The following is a 16,225-nucleotide window of genomic DNA, read 5'->3' as shown; positions in this document are numbered from 1 at the left end:
AGAGTAAATCTATCAGTATTTATGAAGCATTTATGTCAGTTCAGTGCAGCTCGTGGTTTAAATTCTAATCCCTGATAAACATTTGGGCAGTGCAGGAAATCTTGTGAAGACATAAATGGTAGTCATCTTGTTATCTCTCTTACAAGATAAAATTACATATTTAATGTCTAAAAGCAATAGGATGAAGTACAGACATGATAATATGGATTTTCAGGAAAACACTAATAAAATAGAATCTTGGGCCTCTTAAAAGTATTTTAATTCATAACCTTAAAGAAGATCATAAAATAAAGTACACACCTTATTAATTTATCTAAGTTTTATGACTTTATTTACAGGCAACTATAAGAGAAAGGGAAAAAAAAGCTTAGTTTTGCAAACATGCTGTATTCCTATACATACAATAATGGAAAATTATTTTATAAATAATATATGAAAATTGTCATTCTATCAAATACTCTTGTTCTGACACTTGAAAAAGGTGCTTTTAAAAAAATGTATCCGTAGAGAAAGTTCTGCTGAGAGCTTACCTATTTACACCTGATTGTTAATTTCAAAAATCAGTATTCAATAATCATGTTTTCAGTAACAGTCGCTTTTCAGTGGGCTGTGGAGGAGTAAGCAGTGAATGTTCATGCAAAGGAAGACAGGATGCCTTACCCTGAGCCTCTGAACTTGACAGCCTTGTTTCTCTGTCATCTTCAGAAAGTGACTGAAGTTCGACTCATCAAGCAGGATATACACTGCGATCCCTCTAGCAGATGCCTCCACGATTTCTCTAAAAATATCCACGTCTGTAAACATGTCCATAACAATGGCAATGACCTGAATCAAACAGAAAAGACACAAATCATTGTATTGTATAAACTCATACACAGAACTCTTCACTGAAGCCTGCACCGAGCCCCTAACACATTAATATTTTTTACACATTAAAAGGTTCTATTTCCTATGTTGTTCCACTTAAACTGGAAGGCTTTTCAAGACCACCAGATGACCCATTATATGGGTGTGTGTAGTGATTAGTTTTATGAGGAAAAGGAAGTCCAGTAAAGAGAGAGGGAGGAAAAACAAGCAATATAAATGCAGTGGAAAAACCCATCAAAATAGAACTGAAGTACGCATAAAAAAAATTCAGATGAAAGTTTTTGTACAAGGGGCTTCTTAATCTCTCATCATTTTCTCTAAAGCTAATGGCTCAAGAGCTTGAAGTAGCCAATAGGCAGACACTGAAGAGCTGGAGGCACTCTTACTGGGACAACACTTCCTCAGCTCGTGAGAGCTTGGCTCAAGAAGATCAGAGTGCTGAATACCAGCTACCAACACCCTTCAATCCACAGGGATAAAGTAAGTATGTCTGATTTGGAAAAGCAATGTCCCTCTAGTGGTATTTTGGAGAGATCTATATATATGGAAATGTTGTACTGTTGACATATCATTAGTAATTTGGGAAGAACTACTGTTGAAATGTGAAAGGAAGTAAGTAGAAGAACCAGTGTCTGTGTAACTTCTAATGATAGTATTTTTATCCACTAGAGGTCTCATGAAAAGTTCCAGTGAGATGTCTCAGGTTCAAATTCAAACCAAATAAAACCTTTCACAGGTATCAAAGCAGCTTTTACCATTTTCACTAGTCTTTAAACTACCTGTCCATCAACTTTATAGGTGTAATTGTTAAGTTGCAAGCACTCATCTTATTCTGGAACTGAAATATTTACCTCACTCACAAAATTTGGTAAATGCTGTTGTACACACCCAAGTAAAAGTTATGTCTCCTGTCAGTTGCATGAATTACCTTTTTTGAATCCCACCTGCTTAGAACTAAAAGCTTAATTTATGCCAAACACGTATTTAAATCACTAGAAATATAAATGAGATGACTTACATAAAATAAAATAACAATGAAAACAATTAGAAAAGGTAAAAAGACAGTTCCTGAAAAAGAAAAAAGGAACAAACTTGGCCTCTTCATTACATGTCACCTGGCAATAAACAGTCTTTACACCAGCCAGAGAGGAACTAAACAGCATCAAAGAATTCAATTCTTTCAGAAATCTTAGGTAATATGCCAATGCACTACCTCATTTTCTTTATTCATTTTTTGAAAGTAAAACCTAAATGTGTTTTTCTTCAGTACAGAATATATTTCTTTATCTAAAGATTGAAAACACAAATGTTTATCTTGACTCCATGGAACTCATCACTTTCAGACTGCACCTTCTGCTTGGTCTTGACATACACAATGTCAACTGAACATGGCAGCCCTATTTATCCACCTGTCTTGTTTCACTTGCTCCTGAGAAGAAAACTGCCAAGACAGATCAAGTACAGTAGGTAAAAAGACCAAAAAATAATCTGTTCTCAAATAGTCTGTTTCATTACCTGTGTCCCCACCCCTCTGAACTCCCTAATTTATTCCTAGACTTTCCTTTTCTTCAGATCTTCAAGAAATGGGTGCTCATTACGTTCTAGAATCAATTTAAATATAAGAGAAAAATCCTGAATGGATTCATTAGTGTACACTGATACGAATACATGAAATATTCAAAACCCACAGTACAGCCTTCTCTAACACTTTCCTATGGCAGGTATCTAAGATACTCACACATTTGCAGCATTTTGTGGTTGCAAAGACTGCTAAACTGGAAAGATGCAGAAAAAACCCCACAAGAACATGTAATAAAAACTAAAACCCAACACTGACTAGAATGACCATATCTATCTTTATGAAGAGGAAGGTAGAGAAATAAACAAATAAGCAAGCAGGCCAGTAAGCTGGTGATTTTAGAACTATGCATGTGAACTACTGTGAAGATATTTCACTTGGGGATGAACAGGGGACCCTCTTTGTCCTCACTAGCAGAATTGTTCTTAAACCATTTAGCTTATTAAATCTGGAGTAATTCTGCAAAGCATCAAGTAGTCTTTCAAGAAAATGTAGGTTTCACTTCCAGAGTTGGAATAGGGATTATATTTTGAAACCTGAAACTTGTGCTGTCTGAAAAGTCCTCACCAGAATTTGAGTACATACATGCAAAGCCATAGTCATGATTTGACAACCAACTAGGTATCCCTTTTTTGTGTTCCCTACAGACCAGAGGCGACTCTTGTTGAACATCCTCATTAGGCTGCCCATTTACTCTTAGCGACACTCAACTGATCTATTAAACACAAACATAATTAGGCTCGTTTGCTGGATAAGAGTGCCAAATTTGAACAATGAATATGATATACATATACATACAATATGTAACAAGTCATTAAAAGTGGTAAGGTAATTTTTGCATACCGATTGCCATAAAGCAAAATAAGATGTCTGACCATAAATTAAAGATTTTGATTCAGAAAGAGTGGATTCCATAAACGTCATGGAATATTCTGGCCTTTAACTTCCTTTTTTTTTCTCCTTTTAATTGGCATGTGTGTACATTTCCCCAGTTTGCCTCCTTTGCAGCAGAAGGGAGTATTGCACATGGGAAAAGACAAAGCAAATATGGTATTCAGGGTCCCAAGTTTTGATTAATTAAGAAGACCAAGATTTCGAAATTACTTAAGTGAGGTATTCCATAATGTGTACCAACCTTTAATTAAAGCTGCAACAACAGCTGCAGGATTAGTTACTTGCTGCATCACTGCGGAAGGAAAGACTTCATGACCGTGTTTTTACATTTGTTTTTGCAATTGCACAGCTAATTTCCACCCTGGTACTTACAAGACGAATTCAACAGTCAATTCCAGCAAGGAAGAAAAACTGATACAATTCAAACTGCAGAAAGAGATCAGAAAATTGCCTATCCCATAAATTCTGTTTCTTTTGGGCATAACAATACTATCCTGAGCCAAGAAAACCTCCTCAAGGCAGAAAGCTCTAGTGTCATACAGAAGGCTTCCTTAAAAACTGACATTTTCTTTCCGTAACGTATTTGTTTTCCACAATGCAAAGGTCTTTTTAAAAGCAACCACACATGCTTTTGAAGCAAATACAATGGCCTTCCAACCATTCCGGGAAAACTGGATGGGTACAGCAGTTTTTTGATGACAGCACCAGAATTTTGGGAGAACTTTCCAAACCTTGGCAAACTGATTATCACCCTGATCAAAAATGACCCTCATTTGAGAATAAATAATTAAGCATGTTACACTTTCTGGGAGGAGAAAATAGTTGGTAGAGCAGACACTTGCTGTGCATAACATCATGTAACACTGAAATTATGCAAGAGGGAACTACCACCACCTGGATGGGTATTATATAAAAGAGCACATTTCAATGATCAACTAAAAGTGAAGACAGCGCAGAAAACAGTTTTTATGCTAGTTTTCTTCTCCCAAAATTAAACTTAAATAATCTTTGATTGTCACTACTAGTATTTTTATCTTATCTACCCATTCTTTTTTTTTTTAAGTGATGAATATTTTTAAGCTTAAAATTTGGTTTCAATGACATCCTTACAGAAGAAGAAAATCTGCTGGAGTCAATATGCACAAAATTACTCCTAATAAATCTCACAGTATGCTCACCTGAACTGAAGGCAGCAGTAGAGCCATATGCAATCATTCTCCTTACTGTCTTGACACTAAGACTATGCTTTGCAACAGAAAAGTAAACTACGCACACTACCTCGGCATTTAAAAAACATGTAAGTACAGACAGGAAAGTATAATTTTGTTGAATAGCACTACTTTTATGCAAATATTCTAAACTATATTTTTCAGTAAGCTGATTTATTTATTTTGCACATTAGTGAGGAAAGTACAATTTAAAAACTCATCTCTAAACTATCACCACTTTAATACGGAGTTCTTTTCATTCTTTCAAAGTTCTTAATCTTCAAGTTCGGTAAATGACTGACTCCTACACAAAGTACCAGTGACAAGGTTCACATATACACATACACAGACACATACACATTTGTTTTGAAGGCTAAAAAAACCAGCCATAGCTGAAATATCCTGCATATTCTTGCTAAACAGGAGATTAAGTACACAGTCACATGGCAACACAGTGGATATTACGAGACTGTAAATGGAGGCTGATGTCCAGTTCTGTCGCATCTATTATGTCACAGGGTAAGTTACTGCTGGTTTGGGCCCATTCATGTGCATTGTATTTGCTTTGATGGTTCTCACTTTCAGAAACTAACTCTATTCAGAGGCTTATCTAGAAAGAAGTTGCCAATCCAAACACTTACACTTATCACTAAACATCTCCTGAGCATGTCCAGGGGAGGGCCACCAAGAGGGCACTTGCCCTGTGCAGAGTACATGAAGGAGCTGGGTTGTTCAGTCTGGAGCAAAGATGGCTTCAGGGAATCTTACAGCAGTTCCTGGCACTTTACAGGGAAGTTCTCGAGGAGACAAAGTCATGTTCTTTGCAATGGTGGCAGGACAAAAGACAATTGGTTGCAGACCAAGGCTGCAACTCAATGATTCAGAGATCTTCACTCCCATCATTGTCAAAATGAAAGCAAATTTTGCCATGTTTGGTAGTAATTATAAACTTTGCTGTGAGGCTTAAAGAAAACAAAGACTATAAAAAGAGAACACTGAGAAATAAAGGAGTTTTTCTGCTTTACTTCTCCCATTTTTGATACAAAAAAAATAAGCGGACTTTAATCTTCACATGAGTTTTAGGACATCAAAATCAACCTTTTAATGGGTTTGTGCTGAAATTCGAGCATAAATGTAACGAAAGGTCTTTACTGCTAGTGCTCAGTAAGTCTATTTTGTGAACCCCTGACAGTTTCACTATCTCAGCATTATCACTTCTTTCACAAATACAAATTATGATTCTCTAGGTTATATATAGCAGTGTGTGTCATTTAACAACTCCTTTGCTATAAACAGTAAAAATACAGCAGTCCTCTACTAAAACTGCTTCCTTAGGGCAGGCTTTACTAGAGACACCTACCAATATCAATAACTTAGTAAGGAACGATGTTGAAGACCTATCCTACACTGCAGGAGTATTGATTTCTTGTAACCTACATGCGGCTTACTTTGGGCATTATATGACAAAAATCCATACTGCTGTGCAGTGCTTTGAATGTCACCACCCTTTCTCACCCCAAGAACAAAAGACCACATCTCTGACAGAATTATTAACTCTATTTTCATTGACCTTTTCTCTGGTACTCCAGTCCTCTTTTTGCAGATCTCTGTTTTGGAGAGGATCTCCTTGTGGCACAGGCTCAGTGCTATCTGAGTCTGGCCTTTCTCAGACAGCAGGCAATTGCAACAGCGCAGAAGGAGGATGCAGTGCTGTGTACCATGCTGTTAGGAACTGGAGGCAGGCAGCAAACTGACTGGATGAGTTTCCGGCATCGTAAGAGACAAATTTTGTGATCAATGCAGACAACTCTCCCTCTAGTAAGCTATATAATGTGTCCCACAAATTACTGTGGCTTTTTTCAATTAAAATATGTTGGTTTTTATGGTTGAGGGTTTAGATCCAGCTTATGTTTGCTGCAATTCATATTAACAGCTCTGTAAGAAATCATCTGTTATCCTTACTTTCTGGCACTGTTGCTCTCACCAGAGTGCTTCTAAGATGAAAGTTCATTAATTTGGTATTAATTTTCAAAATTGAAGACAGCCCTGAAATGCTTTGCACAACACATCCTTTCATCGCAATGTGTACTTTGAAATCACTGTGAGTTGCACCTGAATATGCTGGGTCACCTTTGTGCTGGATGAATTGCAGAAACAGATGATAAGTCTTGCAATAAAGTGCCAAAGAGCAATGTAATGAGGGGAGCCCTGCTCTGTAAACACAGCCTAATACAATAATATAAATAGTAATCAACCATCTGGGTATTATCCATTTTCGAACAATTTCTATGGCAATATAATGAACAAATACTGAGATGATTTATACCTATGCAACATTCATGAAATTAATGTCACTACTTGTTGCATTGTCACTACTTGTATTATCATCATAATTGACCCCCTGAGATCTTATTTAATATATTTAATTTGGCTCTACAGACACAGAGCAATAGCCAATAACTATGCAGTGTACTTGGAAATGTTCTTCCATTATTGCATTCTTTAAAAGCAATTTAATTAACTACAGAGTGAAGTCTGGCACTTCATTATTACTGGCAGCTACACCACCTCAGAATCAGCTCTCCTAACCCTCACTACCCTCTTTTCCTCCTCTTGCTCCAAAATATTTCTACCATTTATTCTGAGGATAGAAAAACAGAGGCTCTCAGAACCAACTACACCTTCTGTTCTGATCACCAAGCCTCATTTTGTCATGTCACGTACCACCTATAAAACCTAAGAATTTTAAAGTAAAAACTAAGTTTATATGGAATAAAAATTAACTTCCAACATGTACGTTAGCAGTCTTCAATAACCTCAACAGCTTCTCTCTGCAACAGGACATCAGACAAGTTCAACACGAACAAAAAATATATGTAAGTTCACTGCCCAGAAAACATATACTAAACTTCTAGCTATCTCCTGCAATACAACAAGAAAAACCAATGCAAACTATTAGAAAATTATGAAGGCAGGTAACCACATAAGGCAAATTGTTTTATCTGTGTTTACCTCTGCAGTCCACATGGTAAAACCTTATCTGTTCTGTCCAAGAAACACACACTGAAGATGTGCAGGAGGGGAACTTTCTAGCTATCAGTAACAGGGGAAAATACTCTGATTCTGTCAGCAAAGAATAATACGAGAGTCATAACAGGAGCTCTGAAGAAAGATGCAGTTTTACTTTGAAAAACCCTGGGAAGATCAATTTTTTACAATGAACAACCTTCTTGAAACTACATGAGAATTCTGCCTTTTGCTCAATTTGGCAACTTTTGTATAGCTCATATGACTACAAAAACAGATCAGAAAACCAGCACTAGCTCCTCAACAGGTGAAACTAAAACCAACACAAAAGTAAAGCTCTCTGAAATGTAAATACGACTGTTTTCTCTGAGAAGTGAATGTACAGTAGCCTTCTGCATTACTTTTCAGAAAGCTATTGCAGACCAAGCTAGCAAGCCATACACACACCATCTTGACGTGACGCCTTCTGTGTTACCTCTTCAAATTCACACAACTGGGATTTTTATCTTGCAAAACTTATGGGATTGAGATACATTAATTAATTCTATAAATATGATCTTTATCTATGGATTTGGTAGTTGTTATTCTGGCTGAAGGATTAGTAAGAACTCATCTTGAGCTGACCAAATGACAGGAGACACCACCTCACTCCAGCCAGCAGCAAGGGCAATAATTCCTCTGAAGCTTCACTTCCACACACGCAGAATTGAGTGTCAGCAAGTCATGGCAACGAGAAGATGGAAGGGGATATTCCAGGAATTCTTCATGGGGACTTTCCAGAAAGCATTTACAAACCTAATCCTTGGAATGAAGGATTTGCAAAGAAACAGCTGCTGCTCAGTGCTGGCACACCATAGACAAGAAAACATTTACCTAAATTTGCAAAGAACTGTCATGTATGGTTAAAACAACAAGCGTTTACAATGCTCAGTTTTAACACTTTCCTTCCTGCTTGTAATGCTCCCATCAATAACTAAAATGCTTTTGGTATTCAGCAAGCAAGCTGTGTTCTGTCACTGAGAACAGAAGCAGGCAGAGGCCCTACAGAGAAGCACATAAGGCAGCACAAAGAATCCTTGGCACGACGGAGGGAATGCATTAGGGACCTTACTCTGCCCTTTCTTCTCTTGCCATTGATATTGCTGCTGTATTCCCAGTGCCAGGTGGGCTGCAGCTGGTTGGGTAGCAAGATTCTAATATTTGTATTTAGCTCTTCAGAATGTTCATATTCAGTTGTTATGTTCAGAAGCTGCCAAGCTTTTCCTGAAGAAAGCAAACAGAAAGGAAATGGCAGGATTTCTGATGGCCTATGACTCTGCTATACCACAATGGAAAGTCATGACAAAAATAAAAGGTACTTCTCTAGCCTCCAGCTTTCTCTATGATGAATTTCAAAGACTTGCTGCTTAGGAAATATTTTTTTGATTTAAAAGAGAATTAACAGCTTTAATATGTGGGTTGTCATGGGATCCTTTAATATTTAGGGAATGATTGGGCTACTTGAATTAATATTATAATGTTATACTTTTTATTTTAAATTTGTTTTTAAGTAGAAGCACATGTTTATTCATGTGTGCAATATTTAGTGACTGCACAAAAACAAACAATGCACAACAGTGTGATAAGCCTTAATTATTTTATTTAAAAGTGCCAGTAGTATGAGTTGACCACTGCAAGGTTAAAAACTCTTTCAATACCTGAAATTATTAACTCACACCTGAGAACAAGGGAAAGGGACACCTCAAACGCAGGGGGGTGAGGGGAAGGCAAAGGAACAAAAACATTTTTTAAAATGTACTAAAATTGTCATTTCAAATTGCTCCTGTTTAAAAATGCTCCTCATGCCATGGTAGATTGGACACTAATACTTCTAAGGACTCTTTCTGTGATTTCTTTCAAGAAATATTAAATCAATTGACTGCTTATCAAAGAGTCAAAGTAAATGTATGAGATTTCAGCTAACCTAGGTAAAAATTCTAGAGAATATTTTGGGGGTTTGCCACCTTTAACAGTACGTTTTGGTGGGGTTTCTTAGATCGGGAATGGACTGATGTTCTGAGTCAGTCTGCCTTCCCACTGCTTCACTTGGTTTCCTCAGGAATCCCGTATAAACACATTTTCAACACTAAACCCCTCTTCCTGAGAGCTTATATATGGAAAAACACTTGACAGTGTATGAAACCCCACAATATTAATGAACACTTACAGGCTGTAAATTTTAACTTACATGACAAAAGCATTTCTTAAAGTACAGAACTTTGTTGGCATTTGTTAATTCGACACTTGGAAACAATGAAAGATTCTCTTTGTCAAAGGCAGGTTTATAGGAAGAAGAGATGGTTCAGACTGACTTTTCTAGACCAGGAACGATAATTTTGCTTTTAGGTTTGCTTATGCAAGAGCTGTGTACTGTTTTGAGATCTTAATAGCAAACTCCAGAGTAAACTTAATAGTAAACAGTTTCTGAAACTAAATGAAATAGGAAGAGCTGAATATCTAATATTCATATTTTATAAATAAGCTACATATTTAAAATATCCTGCATGAGTTTCAATGCTTCTGCTAGTATATATGTATGTTTTAGACAAAAAAAAATTCCAGTAAAACATAACTATGTAGTTCAATTCTATAATACTGCCTGAAATTCCTTGCTCTTACTTACAAGAATAAGTAGGTACAACAGTTACAATTTGCACAAAAGAAGAGAATCAAAAAAGAAAGGCAGCTACATAACACAGGGATGGAAACAGTGCTGACTGACTCCATAGTAGATGCCGGAAAAGAATGGAGTTAGATGAAAGTAAGTGTCTCAAAAGCAGGAAACACTTATTTTTGCATTTCTATGCATGTGAAAATTTTGGCGGATCTAAGTCCGCAGACAAATCCAATATGTTTCAGAGTGGCTTATGATTTGGAAAGATGGACTTTGGAATGCCTATATGCAGTACGTTAAGCACAGTCCGCACGGATGGCCTATCAACATTTTTGGCATGTGGAAAAATAAAAGCATACAGTTCTGGAAGACTTGTAAGCCATGCACTGTTAAGTCCATGAGTCTTATACCACGGTAACCTTGCATCAAGTAAACACAAACTAATATGAAGGCTAATATTTTCTAACATGAAAGACATTGCATCCAAGAGAAAACAAATGTATTTTCGTAGGCAGTGCCCAATTAAAAAAAAAAGTTAAATCAGCAAATTTCAAATCAGTGAAAGCTTACAGACCAGTGAGCATGACCTGATTATATAACTGACTTAATCACCTTAATACTGAGAAACAAGTCCTAATTAGTTCATTAATTGTTGCAGGTTTGTCCTCTATAGACAGTCAAAACTTCTACCAAAATGTAGACTGCATAATCCGAAGGAACACTGCTAGAGAAAGTGTTTCGGAGACAAATGTAGAAGAAAAAGAGAAATAAAATATTGGGAGTCCTTGCAGAAGACATTGTTATATATCCATAGAACACCAACTAAGAACTGAACCAATTCTGGTTAAAAACCTCCTCTAGTTCATGGTCTAGAGAAGGTAATATCGAAGTGAAGAAAGGAAGCTTCAACAGAGGCTCCAGTTATTCTTTGGAAAATAGCAATAATTTCTTTAGGTTAAGAAGGTTAAGAGGAACATTACAGTCTACTTCAATAGACTATACTTGTTGCAGCTACAATTAGCAGACCTGGATAGTTTAAATCACATATTTAGGGAAGGGTAAATTGGAAAACACCTTTTCAAATATTGCTTATTTCATCCTTTTTCAAAATACAGCTTTCGTATTCAGCTTCAAACGTGACTGAGAGTCAGTAATAGACACACGAGGTACACACTTAAGGACTGGTCATTGGCTAGATGTTTAAAGCAGTTGTCCAGTGAAAACATTTTGATTGCATGTATTTCTAGCACCTTTTAAGGCTCAATGTTATTAAAGATTTTTATACTGCTGTCACAGAAGTGGAAGCAAACCCACTATAATTTACAGACTATTATGGCCTACTTCTGTTACCACCGTCCCTTCCTTCTGTGACTGCCTTTGCCTCACTTCCCTCTTCCCCCTCCTTCTCCTCTACCACTTCACTCCCTTAATTCTTGCTTTCTCCCTTCCTGTCCCTTCTTCCCTCTTTCAAGGGACGAACTCCAAACTCATTTAAATTTGAGACTGCAAAAAAACCCTGATATTGGATACCGAATGTGGGCTTAAAATGGGTTCCTGCACATTTTATACAAGCTTAAAAATACCTCCCTTTTTATTACACATTTTATGACTATACCCTTATGATATTCACAATAAAGCTTTTGCTTCCTGCTACAACTACTATTTGCTTAAATGCCACTAATTTCCATTTTTATAGATGTACCTAAATATGTTTAAGGAGGTCAACTCAAGCAGTAATATGGTTAGGGTAAACCAGAAAAATACAGAATGCAGGCTGTTTAAAATTACTGGTCACAGGTCAGTGATGGGTCACTATAGAGGAAGGCCAGTGATCCTCTGGTATAAATACAAGAGGATGAATAATAAAAAGTTTCTGCAGGGTTTAGTTCTGCCAGATTCTCTGTTCACATTGAAAATTTTTCCAGTTTAGCTACATGACATAGTAAAATGCATTTATAAGTAAAAATAGCATGCCTGGACAACACCTGTAGTAACATTTATGTTGCAAAAAAAAGCAATAGCAATGATGTCAGATCAGTATTCTGAAACATATACTAGAGACATAATGTATGCCTACATAAGTCCATATGGCACATAGTTACATCTGAATGCCAGTAAACAACCCAATCAGATGATTTAAACTATTTACTTTTTAAACATGCTGCCAATTGAGCAGGAACCTTCCCTGATACTCACGAGAAGCAGATTACACCACCTGCTCACAGAGCAGCCACAGCGACTTGTGCAACATACTGCTAATGACTGTGTGCTGGCAGACTGCATTTCAATTTCACCTATTCTAAAGACAGGTTTTGAAACTAATTAATTAATTGTTGTCTGCAAATCATGTTCAGATCCTCAGGTGAAATCCATTACCCTGGCATGCTAGATTATTTACTATAGATTAAACGAAAAAATAATTGCAGACTAGTTTGAAAGCATCAGCAGAACGTCCTAAAGATAAGAATAGATTAATCTTGTTAATAAGTAATTATGTGCAGCTTTTCAGGAAGAAAACAGATTCACATTTTTATGCACATTAACATATGGAGCAAGATGTCTGAAATAGTAGGGAAGCAATTATAAAAACCCAGCTCAAACCTCCTGTGAAGCAGACTGAAATGAAAAAGATAAGTAATGCTGCAATTCTTGCAGCCCCAGTGGAGTGAATAGTGAATTGGAACTAAACAAGGTACTAAACAGAATTTAATTCCTGAATCAAATGCAGCACTTAAAAAATAAAACAATAAAAGAATTACAAGTAAAATTATTACTAAAGAGTTATAATTTCAGTACCAATGCTATGCTTTAAAAGCATCATATTTATAAAAATTATTTCAATTTTTAAACCCTCTAAAAGCTTTTAAAGTGAAACCTGGCAACTGTTGTTCAAGCGTGAATCTTCCACAGGTAGTGAGGTATTTGAGGGAGTGCAAGTCAAGGGATAAGAAAGGGAATTCAAAGACAGAAGTTAAAAAAATTTAAAGAAACATTTCTTTCTTATTCGTTTCTGCCAGGTTTTTGCTCAACTGATCTTTTGCCTCTGTGTGAGCTGACTTTTGCATAACCATCTTTGTCAAGCAAGAAGTCATACAGCTTAAGAATTATCTTGGTGACACTATTATTTTGTAAATGCCGTTAGCATCAGCTTCCACTGATCTGCGTACAGCTCTTCCACAAGAGCACAGAGGTATTAATTCATCACTTGCAATTTGATACTGCAATTATGCAAAATCAGAGGAATGATTATTTGATCTTCGCGATAAAGTCTGATCAGGTATTTATAATACTCCATCTTTGCTATTTAATACTCTTTCCATTTAAACGTAAAAGTTTATTTTTAATGGTTAAAAGCTTACTAAGTGTATTCATAATGTTTTCTTAAACCAGAGCCCTAGGCCACTTCCAGGACACATCTGGGGAGGAGCAGACACACAGCCAGGCTGCAAGACTTCCTTCCACGATCCAGATTCCATCTGCCTCAGCCACAGATGGGCACTGTCATCCCATGCTCCCCTGCTCCTCTCATTTTTCTCATTCTCACAAGGATAGGATGCATAATGAAGCACTCATTCAAGAATCATTAAAATGAACAATTATTCAAATAAATGAGTTATCACTGTGCAAGCAACTGAACCCTTTATATTCAACTGAGCTAGTGACCAACATGGCAAGTTAATAGGGGTTTTTTAATGAGTAGAAAAGAAACATGTTATCACAAATCTTCCACTTTACAGCTCCATGTATGTGAGAGCATTCCCCTTTCCACAAAATATTCCTCCTGATGTGCATTGCATGCCAGTTCACACACACACCTAACCTCCATTTGGGTAATGATAATCAGAGATCTAATCAGGAAGCCTGCTGAACATCTGCAAGAAATGCAAAACCCCTTGCTAGAGCAAGGCAGTATCCTCCAAAACATCACAGCAGATACCTGGATTTAAGAATGGAGGAAGAAGAAAATCAGTCTCAGGGGCACTTACTGCAGCTCTTCACTAGCTTTCTTTGCGAGAATCACGGCCTATTTGTGCCAGTGAATTCCCTGCAGCCACAAAACATTCCTGTGTTGAAAAGCTATGTACCTCAAAATTACATATGCTAGGAAACATGAGGGGCGGAGAGGAAAATTCACTTCTTTTGCCATCAAAAGCAGAACCTTCTCATAATAAGGAGCAAAAGCAGAAACACCGCTGACCAAACCACCCATGGATTTACATTAAGCTACATTCTGTTGGCAAATTGGCTCTGTTGGAAAATGTGCCAAGCATGCTAACAGCTAAATATACTAGATAACTTTAGTTGCTTGAAATAAGAATGGAGATGAGAACCTGCAATACGTAGAGGAGAGGTAAACATTTTATTCCAAGAACATTTTGTAAACTGTTGCTTTTTGATTCAAACTAGTGCCTTTCAAATAAATATTTGTTCTTACGAAGTACCTCTCAGATCTCAGGAAACATCTTCCCTTCAGTAAGCTGCCCACTCCGTGTTAATGCCAGAAAGCCTCTCCCCATCCCAGACTGCTATGCTCCCTGTGCATGTCTGCATGCCTGGAATCCACGCTTCTCTGTAGCACAGTGTGTACATGTGCATGTAGAGGATTGTATGCACATGCACACACATTGACTGAAAAAACGAAATTTTATTATTTGCCTCTTTCCTTTGGATAAAAAGTTTCAAACCAGCATTGCATTGATAAAAAAAAAAAAGAGTAATAATTTCAGATGTAATAACAAGACACCTTTTATCCTTTTTACTTGCTCACTTAAAAAGGTGCACATCTTTTCTCAATCTTCAGAGTCTTTCCCTGTAATTCTGAATCTGCTTTCAGATGTTGGTGCAGTACGCACTCACATGAGATTTGAGGTACAACCATCAGGAAGGAATTTTTCAGAGAGTTTATTATAATTTTTGGTTAACTGTGACCAGCAGTTGGTAATTAAAAGATACTCCAATCTCTTTTCAATCTTAGAAATGCAATATACATAATTTTCACTGACATAGGAACAATTTTTGCAATGAAACGAGAGTCAGGTATGCAAAGGTAAGATTTTCATGACACTTCTGTGGGTGACTGTTTGCTGAAATGCGACCTAAATTAGAAACACTATTTCAAGTGAACAACAAAAAAGTTATTTTCTTGTTTCTCAGTGATGCATAGAGGAACAGTGTGAGAAAAAAAGTAACATCAGAACATTGGCAGATAATGGAGAAGCAAACAACTCTGTTTCATATTTGGATATTACTGAAATATTTCTGCTTGAATGCTCTATAGCAAACAAACAATCTTATGGACAAAACAAATACACAAAAGGTTGATGCAAAACATAAAGTTTTAAACCATTGCAAGCACCTAAAAAAGGGAGATTTCCCTTAAGCTCTTGAAACTGTGTTCCCTACCCCTAGCATGAGTACCCCAAACTATGTATATGTGTTCACAAATTACTCTGAGATAATATTCATATTTATAGGTGAGGAGTCTATGTTCTACAAGCAATTTGTATACAAGTCTTCCAAGTCCTAGACCAATGTATTTAATCACAAAACTTTTATATTCAGCAAAAACATACAAACAAAAAAAAATTTTAAAGGATGTAAAAGACCTTTGAATGCATACAAATGCAGGAACTAGAGAAACATGTAAATCACTCCCATTTTATCCAGTTCTAGAAGATATTAGCATAGAAATATATTTTTAATAGAGTAATGTTATTTACAACCTCCTGAATCATCCCTGGCACAATTAAAAAACCAGAAACTTACTGAAGTCTGCTTCTACTACTTCTCTGTCATAAAAAGACTCCGGAAGAATTACCAGAAAAAATAAGCATCTTTTTAAATTCCTCGTGAATTAACACTTAAATGCACACAGAGAGCTCATCTTTGTAAAGCACAAAGCATTCCATAAATGTGGGAACACAGCACCTATTTTTATCTGGGAAACTGAACATACACAGGGCGTGTGTATGTGCATGTCATGCTGCTGTCCTGTGC

The 16,225-nt window shown here is 36.7% G+C and overlaps 1 protein-coding gene across 3 annotated transcripts in view; it reads right to left on the bottom strand.

Moving 5' to 3' along the window:
* FAM83B (family with sequence similarity 83 member B) overlaps positions 1–16,225 on the bottom strand; it is a 56,041-nt gene that overhangs the window by 19,737 nt on the left and 20,079 nt on the right. For all 3 annotated transcript variants that reach the window (XM_032104654.1, XM_032104653.1, XM_032104657.1), the window contains exon 3: positions 661–825. In XM_032104654.1, coding sequence (XP_031960545.1) covers positions 661–825 — 165 coding nt within the window. The remainder of the gene's footprint in view (positions 1–660; positions 826–16,225) is intronic.

Source organism: Corvus moneduloides, chromosome 3 (genome assembly GCF_009650955.1).
Source record: "Corvus moneduloides isolate bCorMon1 chromosome 3, bCorMon1.pri, whole genome shotgun sequence".
Lineage (NCBI taxonomy): Eukaryota > Metazoa > Chordata > Aves > Passeriformes > Corvidae > Corvus > Corvus moneduloides.
The sequence above is the reverse complement of the archived record's forward strand: the minus strand, read 5'-3'. Positions and strand labels throughout refer to the sequence as shown.